Source organism: Calidris pugnax, unplaced genomic scaffold, assembly GCF_001431845.1.
Source record: "Calidris pugnax isolate Ruff unplaced genomic scaffold, ASM143184v1 scaffold4, whole genome shotgun sequence".
Lineage (NCBI taxonomy): Eukaryota > Metazoa > Chordata > Aves > Charadriiformes > Scolopacidae > Calidris > Calidris pugnax.
This window is the reverse complement of record NW_015090781.1, coordinates 3,894,509-3,910,887: the sequence shown is the minus strand read 5'-3', so window position 1 is coordinate 3,910,887 and position 16,379 is coordinate 3,894,509. Positions and strand designations below refer to the sequence as shown.

Here is a 16,379-nt window from a genome sequence, read left to right as displayed (position 1 = left end):
GAAGGAAACACCTCGGCAGGGAGAGCAGCTATCGCTCAGCAGCACTGAGGGTTGGGGGCAAAGACAACCCCCCCTGCCACGAATTTGCCGCAGGACAGCTTGGTTTAGCAATTTTACCTGGATTCCTCCCTGACACAAAGCCCGATATTAAAAACCTGCCTGGGTGTTTGTTTAGGGAGCCAAATAAATAATTCAAGCTTCCTGTTCAAGCTCTGTGCTCCGGCACAGGGATTTATAAAAGCTATTTACAAAAGCTGTTGGTGTTTCTTTATTTGAATGCAGTGAAAAGGACTGGAGGAGCCTCCGGGGCTGAGCCCGGGGTGCTGAGGCCATACAAATCGGGATGTTTTAGCCACTGTGTGGTGGCCAGCAGCGAGCTGGCCCTGGCCCTCGGAGGAGAAGCCGTGGAGGCACCGCTGACCCTGCATGATACCAGGTGGCTGCCCATTTCCACAGAAGCTGAGGATGAGGGGACGCAGGCTCTCCAGGTGACTATGGAAATCACAGCCCGGAAGAGCATTCCCCGGTGGCCCTGATTTTATTACCAACACACAGAAGGAAAACCCCCTCTTGAGCGATGAGCATTGCCCCTGTCACATCCCTTTTGAAATGCTCATCCCCTTGAAATTCCTGCCGCCGCGTTCTTGTTCAAACCAACTTATTACAGCTGGCTGGTAACTGAGGTGACTGTCGTTTGCATAAACCTTAATTATCGGTGTGTAACTCCACAGAGGCTGCGGGGAGATGAGAACAAAGGACCAAAACGACGAGGAAATTCTCCGAGCTGCTGTGAGAGCACCTTAGCAAGCCTGTAGTCAAGGGCAGGCTGAATCTGGCTGACTCCCAGGAGAAAGGAGCATGACACAGATTTATCGTTCATCTTCACACCCCGAACTTTAATTAAGGCACCTGCCCAGAAATTAATAGGCACAAAACCTGATTTACAAAGCAAAGGAGACTGAAAGATAAAGGCGGTTTCCACTCCTATTATTTGCAGTTCAGCGCTGTTAATGGCTCACCGAGAAAGGCACGCTCGGAGTCCCCACAAAGGCAGCAGCATGTGGGGCTGGCGAGCTCTGCCCCACAGCCATGAGCATACCCAAAAACCAGCCTGAGTTTGCAAAGAGAAGCCTTTACACTTCTAATTTAGATTTCTTTCGGATCAGAGCTCTGCCCCCATGCAGCAATTTCAGCAGAGTCCCTGCAGAGCAGGGGATCCTCCTGTTCCTGCATTTTGGGGATATACAGGATGCCCATGAGCCAGCAATGGGCCCTTGTGGCCAAGAAGGCTGATGGCATCCTGGGGGGCATCAGGAAGAGTGTGAGCAGAAATCAGGTGGAGGAAGGTCATCCTGCCCCTCTGCTCTGCCCTGGGGAGGCCCCATCTGGAGCACTGGGACCAGTTCTGGGCTCCCCGGTTCCAGAAGGACAGGGAACTGCTGGAGAGGGGACAGCAGAGGGCTACAGAGATGATGAGGGGCCTGGAACATCTCTCTGATGAGGACAGGCTAAGGGACTTGGGGCTTTTGAGTCTGGAGAAGAGAAGGCTGAGGTGGGATCTGATCAATACCTATAAATACTTCAAGGCTGGGTGTCAGGAGGATGGGGCCAGTCTTTTTTTCAGTGGTGCCCAGGGACAGGACAAGAGGGAACAGGCATAAACTGGAACATAACAAGTTCCATGTAAACTTGAGGAGGAACTTCTTCACTTTGAGGGTGGCAGAGCCCTGGCAGAGGCTGCCCAGAGAGGTGGTGGAGTCTCCTTCTCTGGAGACATTCAGACCCCACCTGGACACGTTCTTGTGCAACCTGCTCTGGGTGGACCTGCTTTGGCAGGGGGTTGGACTAGATGATATCATCTTGTGATTCTGTTATATCATTCATTGCCTTTCAGAGGAGACACCTTGCCAGGGGACCTGACATGGCCCCTGGGATTTCAGTGGGGTTAGGGTGACAGTGCTAAGCCCACCCAGCTCAGTGTGAGCCCCAATGTCCCCAGCCAAGCATGCAGGAGGGGATGGAGATGTGGGAGCCCTAAGGGATACACTGCACCCAAACTGGGATAACCCACCCAGGGATCCTAAATCTGGGGGGAGGACTCAGTCTAAAACACCCGGCTGAACTGCAGACGTTGGGCTGAGCTTAGCTTTGCTCTGGGCAGAGGGGAACGTGGGTGTTGCTGAAGATTTGCCTGTGCTGAAGACACCGTGTGGGAAGGGCTGAGTTTAAGCCCGGGGACACGGGCCTCCCCGAGGAGGCTGGGGAAGGAGGACGGGGGCTTCCAACCTCTGCAACGGGCTGGGTGGGAGCTGGAGCAGAGGGACACATGGCAGAGAGGAGGGAAGGACACAGCGAGGCGTGCTGGGCTGCCTCGCAGGCATCGCTCCGCAGAGGAAGCAGCGAGCGGAAAAGCCAAGGCGGGCAGGAATGCACCGCGCTCGCCAGACCTGGGGCTGTGGCCAGCCCCGCACGCAGGGCTTCCCCAGCCCCCTCAGAGCCCCCCTGCTCGGTCCCGGGGGGTGGGAAGCAAAACCTGGCCGTCCCGCAGAGCTCATGACAGCAAGTTCCTGCTTCTCCCAAAAACCCAGCCAGGCTGGCGTCTTCCCTGCCGGCTCAGCTGGCTCCTCTGCACAAAAGCAGCAGTTTCTCCTCCTCCACGTAGCACCAAAGGTTTCTCCTACTCTGCCACTATCTGCCTAGGGTGGCTCTGGGCTCCTGCACAGTTTGGGTACCACCCTCGGTTGAGCTGCATCCCACCAGCGTGAGTGCATCCCCTGGGGACCACGGCACCTGCATCCGTCCCCCCAGGGCTGGGGGGCTCCAGCATTTCCCCCTGTGCACCCCAGCAAGGCTCTCCATCGCTCCCGTCCTCCAGGCAAACCCTGGGCCATCCCGCCAGACTTCGCACAGCTGCATCGCGGGGCTGAAAAAAGGACGATGTGCTTTTTCCAGTGACTCATTCTCAGCCTTTCCTTTCCTCTTTTTTTTTTTTTAAAGGCACAACCTCAGCCTTCCACCCAGCAGAAGCCAAACGCCTGCTCTTCGCCCCACCCAAGCACAGGGCCCGAGAACACCCTCCTCCCTCCTCCCAAAAGCCAACAGCCGAGGGCACGCTGCAGACTGAAAAAGGAAGCTGCCAAATCTTAATGCTGTTTTCATCAGCTTTCGCTTTGCCCATCAGCCCGGCCTCAGCGGCATCCCCTCTTCTGCAGAGCCCCACACACGGCCAGGAACCCCCCCTTCCCCATCAGCCGGAGCCTGAGCAAAACCACATGAGGAGCTGAGAAGGCCCCAGAACTGGTTTCAACAGCTTTTGAAGTAAGTGACTTCATTTTTTATTATTTTTTTTTTCCCCTTGCTTTCATGCCTGTTTCGTGGGAAGACTTTAACAGAGGCTGTTAGAAAATGATCTGCTGCCAACAACTCTTCTCCTCCCCTTCTACCCACCCCTCTCTCTCCCAGACAAGGCACCGTAACCCCCAAGGAGAGGCAGGGTAATTCCCCCCAAAAATGCCATACTCCTCTTTATTTTTGCTTTGCTGGTTGCCAGGAGCTGCCGAGGAGGTCACAGGGCCTTGTTTACCCGGGCTGTTTGCTGGTAACTCTAATAACGAGGTTCTGAACCCCAATGCACTCAAAGAAGTTGGCAGGTTCAGCGTCCGGCTGCAAACGTGGGGTAGCACAAAACGCGGCAGCCGGAGCTGGGGGCTCGGCTCCCCGTCACGTAGCTGCAGTTTTTGGCTGGTTTGCTCCCTTTGCCGAGGGAGTTTTGCATATGGAAAACTGGGAAGATGCAGGAAGACATTAAGGGCTGCTTGTGTTTGAGCTCAGCAATATCACAGCGTGACTTCAAACGGATCGCCCAGGGTGAGATGGAGCAGGGAACCGAGGCCAACTTTCTGTCCCCTCTGCTGCAGGGGGGACAGGAGAAGGAGGATAAAACAGGATTTGGTGGGGCAGCAGATGAACCAAAGCACAGGAGTGATTTAAAGGACAGTGCATGAGTAAGCCTTGTATAAGAAACCATTAGGATTAAGGTGCCTTTGTCTCCTCTCCATTAATACAGCCTTTTCCTGGCAGTTGGGGCTGGCCCGGGGAAACCTTCCTCCCGGGTGGCAGGATGCCAGCATCGAGGCAAATTTTGGGGCAGCCCTGCTTTGGGTGAGGGCTCCCCAGGAGCTCCAGATGTGTGCCGATGCTGTAAGCTGCCGGAGACGGTTAGTTGGGTGCCCAGGTCCTTCCTGTCTCCAGCAAACCCCAGCGACAGCAGTTCCCCTGAGGTTAGAGGGTTTCATCACATGGGTGAGGGTGCCTGGAGCTAGCAAGGTGCTGGGGGCTTCCTGAGATGAAACCCTGCGGGGACGCAGCACAGATGGAAAGTCAACTAAGAAATTATTTAAACGCAGCTTGCAAGTGGCATAAGGGAATGGGTATCACTGCAGAGGGCATGGATACGCTCCCCAATTATTTCCCTGCCCTTCAAAAAAAAAAAATCAGGGCACATACCAGCCCCTGAGCACCTGCAGTCCAACAGCCCTGTTGGTTGGGTGGGCTTCCCAGTATAACCAGTGTTGTACTGGGAGAAGGTGCTGGAGGAAGTCAGAGAGGAAAAGGTCAGTGTAAAATCACCCCAGCACCGAGGTGTGCGGGTCAAGGGCTGGTGAGAGGCTGAGCCAGGACTGTGGGCCAGGAGGGCAAGTATCGTTATGCCAGCCAGCTGTGGGAGAGACAGAGCTCATCCTGCCACACCTAATCCTAGCAAAAACTCCTACATAATTGCTGACCCAGCTCTACCAGCATTTGGTGATTGCATCCTGGGTCAATCAAGATAAGCTTTGATTTCCCAGAAAGTAACTTCTCTTGCAGGTAGCACGAGGCCCTGAACATCCCCTCGCCCCTGTCGGTGGAGGATGCTCCTACCTGGTCCTCTCCATCTCCCTGCCCCCAAACCTGCTGGGCCATCTCTCGCTGCCTCCCTGACGTACCTTTGCCTATTATTAAATAGTAATAGGTCCAAAAGAGGGAGGTGAAACCCACAGCCCTCGCAAGGGAGGGCAGCACCAGCACGCACGTGCCTCCTGTGCCCGGGCTAGCCTGAGTCAGCAGCAGGGCTGGGGATGCATCCCAGCACCACTGGACTCCGGTCCAGTTTCCCCAGTAACGCGGCGTCCTCCTCCTTCCTTGCAGGTTTGGGAGATCAGAGCGTCCAGCAGTGACGCCGAGAGTAATCGTCGTCTGCAGGAGGTGACTCAAACCAAAGAGAAGGGGAAGGCGAGGGACGTGCAAACGACAGGGGCAGGAAGAGCTGTCCTGTGGGCAACCTCCCCTGCACAAACGCTTTTGGAGGGGCTAGTGGGAAACCGAAATGACCGAGATTTCCCTCGCTGCTTAGCCTGAATCCCTGGATACCCCAGAGCCTGGGACGCCAGGCAGGAGGAAGAGACAGCAGTGAGGGGGTTGTGCTCCTGGACCAGCCCTTTGCACATCAGCCGGCCCAAGGCCATTTCACTCTCCATCAGGTTGTCCCCCAGTGCTGGGAGGTGAGCCAGCACGGCCTCTCACTGCAGTACGTGCCTCCTCTTGCCCCTGGGACGAGATGGCCGCCCTCATCGCCGAGAACTTCCGCTTCCTCTCCTTGTTCTTCAAGAGCAAAGATGTGATGATCTTCAATGGTCTGGTGGCCCTGGGCACAGTGGGGAGCGAGGAGCTCTTCTCCGTCGTTGCCTTCAACTGCCCCTGCTCCCCTGCCCGCAACTACATCTATGGGCTGGCTGCCATCGGAGTCCCGGCCCTGGCCCTCTTCCTCATCGGCGTCATCTGGAACAACCACACCTGGAACCTGGTGGCCGAGTGCCACAAGCGTGGCACCAAGAACTTCTCTGCCGCTGCCACCTTCCTCCTCTTCGGCTCCATCATGGGCCGGGCGGCCGTGGCGCCCGTCACCTGGTCGGTCATCTCGCTGCTGCGCGGGGAGGCCTACATCTGCGCCCTCAGCGAGTTTGTCAAGCCATCATCCCTGGACAAGTTCCCAGCCGACTACGGGGCCGATGTCCTGGCCAGGTTCCCCTGTAAAGACGTGCCGGCCAACCTCACCAAGTTCAGGGACGAGGTGACGCGGAGGCTGAGATACGAGTCCCAGGTAGGCGCAACGGGGAGAGAGCCACACAGAGTGGGTAAGGCCACCTTGCCGTGTCCTAACGCAGCCTCTTCTCTTCTCTCCCAGCTCTTCGGCTGGCTGCTCATCGGCATCGTGGCGGTCCTAGTTTTCCTCACCAAGTGCCTGAAGCACTGCTGCTCGCCGTTGAGCTACCGGCAGGAGGCTTACTGGGCCCAGTACCGCTCCAACGAGGCCAAGCTCTTCCGACGCACGGCCGAGGTCCACTCCCGGATCCTGGCAGCCAAGAACGTGAAGCAATTCTTTGGTTTCGTGGCGCTGGACAAGGAGGAGAAGGAGATGGTGCAGGAGTTCCCAGTGGACGGTGTCCAGCCGAGCCCCCAGTGGAATGCCATCACAGGCGTCTACATCTACCGGGAGAACAAGGGCTTCCCCCTCTACAGCCGGCTCCACAAATGGGCCAAAGGGGTGGAAGGCAACGGGCCAAGCCCAGAAGGCCACGAAATGCTCTTTTTGGCTTCCTAGGACAGATGGGTGCCGGCAGCAGCTCCCCAGACTGCCTGGCAGGTCTACCAGTATTGGTGCACGGCTGAGGGATTCACTGGGAATATTCCTCCCAGCAGGATTACTGCTTCTCAGCGGGTAAATAGGGATGGAACAGCCTCAAGGTAGAGACAGATAAGCAATACACTGAGCTGGGGAACCCCTCCCATGGAGACAACCGTCTCCTCGCTGCTCCTAGAGAAGCAAGAGGAGCAAAGAGCAGATACACACCTTACCTCCAGGCTGCCAGTGCACCCTGCCATCTACTGCACCAGCAAAAGCCTTGGGGAGCAAGAGGTTGGGGCATTTCTAACCGTGGTTCCTGTGGTCCCACTCGTCTCCCACACGGCAGGGTTAGCCCCAGCCATCCCCCAAGCCTGCTTGTTTTATTGACCTTGGTATCTTCTCACGGAGTTGTGCGGTGCCTGTTAAGCAGGCAGGTCCCAGAGCACTTTATGGATTTTACAGGGCAGGGAAAAGAGGGAAGCAGTGGGTAAATTCCTAAGGCAAGGGGGATGCAATAGCAACTGGGAAGGAATGGGTCAATAATACCACGACACAGCGAGTAACTGAGAGACTAAGGCAGGAGGAATCACCAATATTCCAAAGACGCTCCAATCACCAAGTTGGAATTTGGGTAGGACCCCAAACTCCCTTTGTTCTTACTGAAGTGCCTGATGACCTCTAATGAGCCCAAACGGTCGCAACCATGAGTTTACAAACCCAGAAGATGGCACCATCAGCAGAATAGCTTTTGGGCGAGGTGGCTCGGTGGAGCCACGCCACCCTCTGCAGTTCATTGCATTTCTCACCCAACCATCGGACCAGAGTCCTGCTTGTTTGGGTTGCGAGTTGTGGCAAGACCTCAACCAAACTAGTTTTACATATTTGTATACATACACAGAGAGAGTGTATATACTATATAATCCTAGTTAGTTAGCTGCATTAATGGAGCTATCCCCCAAGGGATGGGAAAGGGACGAGAAAGTTGCCAGCCAAAAGACCACATTTCATACCCCCCACTGGGACTGCAGCCCTAGAGTGACGGGGGACAGTAGGAAAGGGATGTAGGGGAGCAGCCCCTCTCTACTCTTCTACCAGCAAATTTTCTTAAACTCTTTCCACTGCCTTAAATGGTCCCTACAGCAGAAGGTCCCCTTTATGGACTCAGCCATACTCTGAGAAAGCAAAGCCAGAAAGGTGTAAAATCACTGCCCTCACCGTGACACTGTGCTTCAGGGCTGCTCTTCTCGACCCTTTTCTCCTGGGGGTCAGCCAGGAGAAAGCCCCCAACACCGTTTCAAGAGTTGGCAGGACAATGACGTTTGGTTTTCCTACTTGTACTGTTTCTTTATAGGTACAACTGCCTCTTACACCATGCTGTTTACCAAAAAGCCTTAAATTGTTCAAAAAAAGACTCGAACCCACCAAACTCAGAGGGGCTTACGCACAAGGAGTTTTGAAATAAATTATTAAATGAGAGTTATTTTTCATTGCCTTATGAGTTTTTTTTTTTCAAGGGGGCACAAAAGGCATTATTTAACATTCTCTTTGAACTCAAGGGCTGGGAACTGTTTTTCCTTTCTTTTAAACATTCAGATCCTCTCCTACCCAGATGACCCCAGAAGTTGAACTTTTAAAGGATTACCACATATTACAAGGCAGTAACGCTGCTTTTTAGTTATTTTTGCAGGAAGTAGCACAAATCTTGTACATCAGGATACACAAGTGTAGCAAAGGAGATAAAATGCATTTAGAAACCTTTTTACAAGGATGTCCCCTTCTTGCAAGAAAGAGCCGGAGGGTGTTCCCGCACACGAAGAGGCTGGAACACGGCTCAAGGTGCGAGGCATCCCAGGATCCCTCTTCAGCTTCCCTACAGAATTTGCCTTGCATTTGTGGGAAGGCTTGGCTCCCAGCCTCACCGGCAACTAATCTGCAGGAACGATCAGATGCAAGTGAAATGAAATTGCATTAACTTGAGATGAAAGAGAGGCCATTTGCATTTCTTCTCCTGGGCCCTCGAGTGCGAACACGCAGACACGCACACCACCCCCGCATGCAGCTCAGCAGATGCAGGGCAACTCTCTGAAACAAAGCAGGGCTCCTCTTACTTCCTTTACTTCCCTTCCCTTCCTCCTTGATAGTCCTGGTTGTTCCTTTGAACCACCTCCACTCCCATTCCTTCTCCTCCCCTTCCCTCCTTTGAAGGAAATGGGCAAGACACGTAACGCTTGGGAATGGATTTGTTTATCCCAGGAGTAAGCCATGAGCACAAAAACAGCTTTTGTTCTGTTTACCTCCCTTCTCCATTAACTCCAGCCAGTTTCCACGTGCTGGGATGGGGTGGGGGCTTGTCCAGCTTGTCTGGTTTTCCTCCCTCTTGCTGGAGAGGTGCGTTTGAGCGACCAGCTGACAGGAGTGGAGTGAGCCACCACGCTCAGAAATACTTGTTTGCAATTGTAGGGATTTTTTCCTCCTCTCCTCACTGAGACATCCCTGGGCTTCTGGCCCTTCCGGCCCCATCAGCACCCTCATGAACATCCCTGTGGTCCTTGTCACTCATCCTCCCCCAGTGACCACGCTGAGCTGAGGGTCTTTAACCAACGTGGCCTTACACACCAGCACAAGCAACCAGGCTGGGCTTCTCACCCAAATAAATGCCAGGAGGGAAATGGAGCTACTTGTCTTCCAGGCGTGCCGGATCATGCCAGCTGCCAGCTCACACTCTGCTTTTCCTCCAGAAGCCGAAAACAACCCCATGGCAGAGCAGCCTACAGGTTGTGTTAGGGCACACTTCCCAGCAGCAAGATGGGTTCAAACCAGGCTCCTCCAGTATGGAGAATTACACACAGGTCTTTCATTTTCCCTGCTGACTACTGTAGAGATTATAATAGCCCCAGTAGTCAAGAAGAAACAATACCTCAAAGGGATCTCGGTTTCTACTGCAACGCTTATTTACGTATTCTATTATGTAACTAATTAATCCAGAAGAAGCAGCCACCATCTTTGCAGCTCTGTTCTTAAAGAAAAACAACAGCTGCTACAGGATATTTCACGCAGCCTCTTCCTGTAGAAGAACATTAACAGGACCCTGCTCTCCCTGGAGGGGGCGGGCAAGAAGTGAAATGACTTGTTTCTAGATCCCAAGGGACTTGGGAATGAATTAAATGCTGAATCATTCAGCCTTGCCAACATGGGGCATTCATTGAGGCAGGAGATCAGCGTCCTGCACAGCCCTGTTTATGAGTTCAGAATACCTACGATGAGTAAGACTCTTCAAGTTTGGTATTTCAAAGCTGGACAACCGCTCGGTAGTGTCTACACCGAATGATCACACCTGTTTGCATCCTCTGCTTTTCCCCCCCCTGCCTTCAGTTCTTCATCTGTGAAACACATGGATGACCACATCCACATCTTGCTGGAGCATTGGTCGTAAGGCACCAACACCAGTGACAGAGCCAACGAAAATACCTAAGCTTTCTCCAAGTAGAAGGTTAGATTGGGATGACATTTTTTTCAGCACAGAAAAAAACAGGTTTTTTTCTTTGACTTCACTGATTGCTCTTAAGAGACAACAACTACTGAAAATCACTGTTTTTTCTGTTATCGATCCTTGTTATGACAGAGGGTTGCAATCAGGAGATTCATCACAACTGGATGCTGTTGGCTTTAAAGGCATGTGCCCTTTCAGCTAAAGAGGACTCTGGGCTGCATTAGGAAGAGCGTTACCAGCAGGTCGAGGGAGGTCACCCTTCTCTGCTCTGCAGTGGTGAGACATCTGTGGTGATGTATCAAGTACTGGGCTCCCCAGTACAGGAGAGATACAGGCTTACTGGATCAAGTCCAGCAGAGGAACAGGACAATGATTATGGAACTGGAGTATCCATCACACAAGGAGAGGCTGAGAAAACTGCGACTGCTCGGCCTGAGGAGAAGGCTCAAGGTGGATCTTATCCACATGTATAAATACCTGACACAAAAATGTAAAAGAAATGGAACCAGACTCTTCTTAGTGGTGCTCAGTGATAGGATAAGAGGAAATGGGTACAGATTGAAATACAAGAAATCCCATTTAAATATGAGAAAACACTTTTTTTACTGTGAACATGGTCAAACACTGGTTGCCCAGAGAGGTTGTAGAGTCTCCATCCTTGGAGAAATCAAAACCAAACGGGACATGGTCCCAAGTAACCTAGTCTAGCTAACCCCTGCTTTGAGCTGGGATTTGAACCAGATGATCTCCAGAGGTCCCTTCCAACCTCAAATATGCCACAATTCTGTGTTGCTCTGCCAATTTCTAGGAGTACAAAGGCACTTGAGAGAAATCTTCAAAGTGTTAGTTCAGCCGAAAGACAAGAACCTTCCTCTGCCATCTTGACAGAGAAATCAATTTACAAGACATCACTGTGCTTAAAAATAGCGGGTCATAACTGCACCATTTCCCCAGGAAAGTAGAACAGGTATGGCTGATGTTCGTATTAATTATAAAACAGTCTATATTTAAAAAACATGTCTTCAAAGTCATCGACAGACTAGGATTATTTGTAACACCTGGAACAAAGTTGCAAACATTTATAATTTTTTTTTTTTCCTTTCATTGTTTGCTCTTTCCAGTTTGCTTTGGTCACAGACCAGTACTCTCCAGAAACTCACTGTCCATGGCCGCTCAGGGCAGAACCTCTCAGGTCCCACACTGCAGGGAGAGTTGAGTCTCTCTACTTTTACTTGCACCGTTCTTAGGTGTCTGCAAGGGAACTCTTGGTCTCCACATACTCAAGTGCAGCTCTTTTAACAGCCAGGACACTTTCTGATGTGCCAAATTTCTTCTCATAATCCAGGTAGCGTTTAAAGAAGAATTTCATCTTCTTTGGTGCCAAGCTCAGGTGTATGACCCTCTCGAAGATGTCCCTGCAAGAAACCAAAGCGATTCAGATCGCTGTGTTGGTGACAGCACTTATACAAGCCCCGTATCCTGCCTTTGAAGAAAGAGCAGAAACTCAAGGCAGACATTCAACCTGCTGTGAAGTGCTGGTGCTTGAAGAAAGAGGCTCCTGACAACTGGCCAAAACCTCGAAGTAGAAGCATCCTATTTTGCCTCCAGAACTCTAGGGCTGCTGGTCAACTTAAGCCAAGATCCAGCCACTGGATTTGACCCTGCGTTCATTAAGTAGATGCATCTGGATCCATACTGTGGGAAGCTGGACTTCTTTTTGTCAACTCTCCAAAAAGAAAAAACATGGAATGGGAGAAACTTTTTTAAGATATGCAAGGACTTGATCTCACCCTTCAGATCCAACAAGGCAATCCCTCCAGAGGGACAGACGAACTTCAGTGCAAGTCCTCTACTTTCTGTCATGCAGGCTACTAATTACAAACCAGTCTCCCCCTCTGCCCTATGGATCTCCTTGGAGTCTCCTCCATCCTGGCAAGGACAGGCACTTCCATACACCCCAGTTTTCTCTCTTTTGCTCTGCTCTGGGAAGCCCTATAAAACCTCATACTGCAGGGTACCTCTGCTCTTTTCAGGTGTTGCTCCAAGCACTGTACTCTGCCCCTTCCCAGCCCCCTGTAGCACAACTCACCGCACTTCCTTCTGGCTGCCCTGTTTGATCATGATGTCCATGTAGATGGACCAGATGTCTGTCCGCTTGGGATAGCTGCTGAGGGTGCTCTCGAAGAGGGCCTTGGCATGTTCTGGGTCCCCAAAACGGAACTCTAGCTGTGCAAACCTTGAAATGACATCCACATCTGGAACAAGTAATGACACGTTAGGGTATCACAGCAGTCTCTTCCCCACGAACAAACACGAGTGATAATTACAGGCAGGCACAGAGACAGCACCACCTGTACCCAGAGACAAAAGGCTCTGCTGTAAAGTGCTTCTGGACCAAGGTGGGATCAGAGTGGGAGAGAGATGGGTCACAGTTCACTGAATTTCACTGAATTTTTAGAGTTGGAAGGGATCATAGAGATCATCTAGTCCAACTCCCCTGGTAAAGCATTTAGCACTTCCTATTTCAGATCTCTGCAGGAGACAGAAGTTTATTCTTATATTCAAAAGGCATCTTGCAGCATCCATGGGCAGCCCCACAAACCTGGGACTAGACCAGCCGAACTTTTCTAGAGGGTTGCAAGATTCAAAGTCATCTTTGCTTTGGGTGCTTTGCTTTTGCCCATCGCAACAAATTCTGTTACAGGAGGATTTAGCATTGATATCCAGGTTAAAATTTCCCCTCCCCTGAGCGTCAAGGGCAACACGTTCAACACAACTGGTTGCACTTTTCACTTATTACAAACATTGTCACAGGCAGAGGTATCAGAGGGCAGTCCATCTGCTGGAGACCTGTCAACACAGGGTCTACATTAAGGATGGGGAAGAGAGCACTTACGTTCTTTGGTAGGCAAAGCCTTGAGAGCCCTCTCCAAAAGCCTGTGTGTAGCCTCAGTCTGGCCTTGCTTCAGGAGGAAAGAGGCGTATTTCAGCCACACAGATTTCTCCTGACGGAACCGCTTCAGCATCGTGTGGTACAATTCTTCTGCTTGCTGGAAGGGCAGAGTTGGGTTAGATCACACAGACTGACTCAAAATAAAGCCTTGCAGCTTTAAAACTCTTACTCTTGGCCCAGGTGTCTCCGAACAGTTATGACAGAAAAGCAAATATCACTAGTTCTTTGTACGCTGTCAATCGTAACTATTAATCCCAATTAGGAACAGGACAGGCCTAACATCTGACAGCTGGAAGCTTCTACAGCCAGCATTGGTAGTTTACGGGCACAACTGAAGGGAATACGTGCCTGGGAACTGCTTGCACTATCTTACCTTGTACTTCTCAGAATTGGCATAGATGTCACACAGATGCTGGAAGACTTTCAGAGGCTCATTGTATTGAACAGCTCTCTCAAAGACCTTCATCAGTGTCTCCTCGGTACCATACATGTTCTCCAAGTTCAGCAGAGCTACCCAGACATTCAGCTTCTCCTGTTCTTCCCTTAAAGCAGATGTGAACAAGAATGTTTAGCTTTTTACTAGTCTTCACCAGCTTTTTTGCAAACCACTCAAAGACTCACTGACTTGCAGCCTGCCTCCAGGACAAAGGGAAGCAGCACACTGCTCACTGAAACTCCACTTGTGGAATACAGCACAGCAGGTTTTTTAACACTACAACTTTTGATCACTGTTGTTTGTAATTAAAAAGCCACAGGATGATTCGCTAAAGCATAATATACTTAATCATGCTGTAGAAATTATTTAATACACAAAGGTGCAGCACTATGGAAAAAGCAACAAGAGTTTTACAGTTTGTTTGATGTACAGTTTGTTTGATTGCCACCACGGGCAGCACTGTGCTCTTCCAAACCCTTCCAACTGCTCAGAAGTCTGTCCGTACACTCAGTGATACCTCGGGGAGTATCTGCCAGCTGCAGGCCAGCTGTGGTGACTCAGGCCAGATCTTCAAAGGGCCAGCTGACAATCGCTACCATTTAATCCTTTTGAGGGCACTGGAACGGACTTTGCCACTCCACACACACACACTGATGATGCTCTTCTCCCACCACAACTAACCCACCATGATTTATTCTTTGGGGCAAAGAAAGGCACAGCCCCATTATTACCTGAAGCAGATTGTTTTAAGTGCTCTCTCTGCCACGGCTCTGGCCTTCTCAATCTCAGTAGCCTGGAGGTGGAAAGCCATGTACTGTAGCCAGAGGATGGAGCTGTTGGGGCTGCTCAGCACCAGCCGGTCGAAATCATCTGCTGACTGGGGCTGTCGACTGGGGTCCATAAGAGATGCCTCTAATTTGCAGAGCTCCTTCTCCTTTTTCTGCTTCTCTAGTTCCTTCTCCTTCTTTGTTTGTTTCTTCCGCTGAAAGAGCAAAAAAAGGAGGACTAGGGGAAAGTAGGGACTTCACGTGGGAATAGGCAGGCCCAGCTAAAGCACAGCCAGACCTCAGTATGCCCAAGGCCAGGCAGTTTTCACAGAAAGAGATGAGGCCAATTGTTTAAGAGAGGAGGAAAATGGTACAGAGACCTCAGCCCTTCATACACAGTTCACACATCCAAGAAAAGCAGTGGAACATGCTCTGGTGGGAGGTGTCCCTGCCCATGGCAGGGGGGTTGGAACTGGATGATCTTTAAGGTCCCTTCCAACTCTGACCATTCTATAATTCTATGATTCTACATGAAATACCATTTCTTTTCATGAAATGCATTGAGGGACCAAACACTTTGCTAGTTTTTACCCCAAGTGCAGGATTCACACTTCACCCCTCCCTCTGATTCTTCTGTCTTTACCCCCTGGGCCAGTGCTCACCAACCCCCCTCCACTCTGTAAAAATCCAGGATACAGGGGGAGAAACTGTGCAAGACTGGGGTATGCAGTTGGATTGCTAAATTGGGCTAAATTGGGAACTGACAGTGCCATAGTTCTCTGCACAGGGCAGCTTTACCTTGGACAACAAAGCACTGGCCATGCATGGCCTTTACAGAGGTGACTTTCAAGGGACAGGTGAAATCCCAAAGAGCAAACATGAAAGCAATTCATGAGCTCGCTTCTGATTTTGCTGAATTGCTCACACTGGAAAACTCTTCTAAAAATTTACAGCATAAAAGAATTTTGTAGTGTTTTTCTAACTAAGAGGACTATAATTTGAAAAGGTTTTTTACCTCCGGGTTTTCCTGTAAATTTTCAACACTCAGAAAAGTAAAAAACAGAGCTGACATCAAATAAAAAAAATTTAATTTCATGAAAACGTTTGTTTGGCCCTAAATAATTATTTTTTTTCACATCAGCATGAAAAGCCCTATTTTCCTGCTGCCATGCTAAACCAGGGCCTTCTCTCCTCTGCTTCAGACATACCTGCTGCTAAGCCCAGTGCTCAGAGTAGTATTAAGGAAATTGCACATTAGTTGTCAGAGATGTTCCCTTGGGTTAAAAGGCTTTGCTACGGGGCAGACAGACATGCAAACACCCAGACATCACATCACAGCCACCATGTGGTGTCTCCTGGGCAGGCAACACCAGGACACAGTACCTTAGACTGCGGATCCTCCTCTTCCTCGCTCTCTGAGCTCTCCTCCTTCTGGTTCAGCACAGGCATATCCATTGCATTCATGTCCTCATCCCAGGTGAAACCCATGGAAACCTGCAGCCTGGGAGCTTCACCAGGTTTCTTTATCTGTTTGGAGGAAGACAGGGAATGCCCTGGGTTTTAATCTGAAGTATTTACACTGAGATCAGACAAATACTGTTTGCTTGTGGCTTCTCTCTGGCCAACACTATTGAACTTCCCACACCAGCAAACAGCCCACCAGCAAAAACATTAAACTCTGGCCACCTTTGTTGTAATTTAAACTCAATCCACCTCTAGCCATTTTCAGGTGACACAAACACCACCCTGTGTCACTCCTATCTGCAGCGATGCTATTATCATCCAAGTCAAAACTGACACATCTCAATAGGGCTGTAAAGTCATTTCAAGCTCAGGTTCTCCAAACTTCTCACCTTAGATTTCTTTTTAGCTGCCTCTTCCTCCTGGTCATCCTCCTCCTCCTCTTCCCGGTAATATACCTCAATTCCACTGTCATTTTCATCTGCTGAGCAGATCTTCTTCTTTTTCTTTGGTTTCACCTCCTGCAACAAGGGGAAATGAGTGGATGGTGGAGTGCAACAACTAGGAGGGGTCTTGATAGCAATTCTGACCACAAAGAGTCTGACAGC

The 16,379-nt window shown here is 50.8% G+C and overlaps 2 protein-coding genes across 4 annotated transcripts in view; one reads left to right on the top strand and one right to left on the bottom strand.

Moving 5' to 3' along the window:
• Nucleotides 1-5,196: 5,196 nt before the first annotated feature.
• CALHM2 (calcium homeostasis modulator 2) lies at nucleotides 5,197-8,088 on the top strand. Its single transcript, XM_014958318.1, has 2 exons — nucleotides 5,197-6,139; nucleotides 6,224-8,088. The coding sequence occupies exons 1-2, from the start codon at nucleotides 5,597-5,599 to the stop codon at nucleotides 6,638-6,640; spliced, it is 960 nt and encodes a 319-aa protein (XP_014813804.1). The 5' UTR covers nucleotides 5,197-5,596; the 3' UTR covers nucleotides 6,641-8,088.
• Nucleotides 8,089-10,742: 2,654 nt separating this feature from the next.
• PDCD11 (programmed cell death 11) overlaps nucleotides 10,743-16,379 on the bottom strand; it is a 28,254-nt gene continuing 22,617 nt past the window's right edge. For 2 of the 3 annotated variants that reach the window (XM_014959987.1, XM_014959982.1), the window contains 7 exons: nucleotides 16,164-16,292; nucleotides 15,694-15,837; nucleotides 14,275-14,525; nucleotides 13,481-13,649; nucleotides 13,051-13,204; nucleotides 12,244-12,409; nucleotides 10,743-11,569 (listed from right to left, as the gene is read on the bottom strand). In XM_014959987.1, coding sequence (XP_014815473.1) covers nucleotides 11,398-11,569; nucleotides 12,244-12,409; nucleotides 13,051-13,204; nucleotides 13,481-13,649; nucleotides 14,275-14,525; nucleotides 15,694-15,837; nucleotides 16,164-16,292 — 1,185 coding nt within the window. In that variant the 3' untranslated portion in view covers nucleotides 10,743-11,397. The remainder of the gene's footprint in view (nucleotides 11,570-12,243; nucleotides 12,410-13,050; nucleotides 13,205-13,480; nucleotides 13,650-14,274; nucleotides 14,526-15,693; nucleotides 15,838-16,163; nucleotides 16,293-16,379) is intronic. The other variant, XM_014959972.1, reaches the window with a different exon arrangement.

Bases quoted from the DNA above. Each gene is read 5' to 3' on its own strand.
- CALHM2 (XM_014958318.1), top strand. From the start codon at position 5,597: ATGGCCGCCCTCATCGCCGAGAACTTCCGCTTCCTCTCCTTGTTCTTC. The intron at 6,140-6,223 runs GTAGGCGCAACG...CTTCTCTCCCAG, and splicing joins GGCTGAGATACGAGTCCCAG to CTCTTCGGCTGGCTGCTCAT.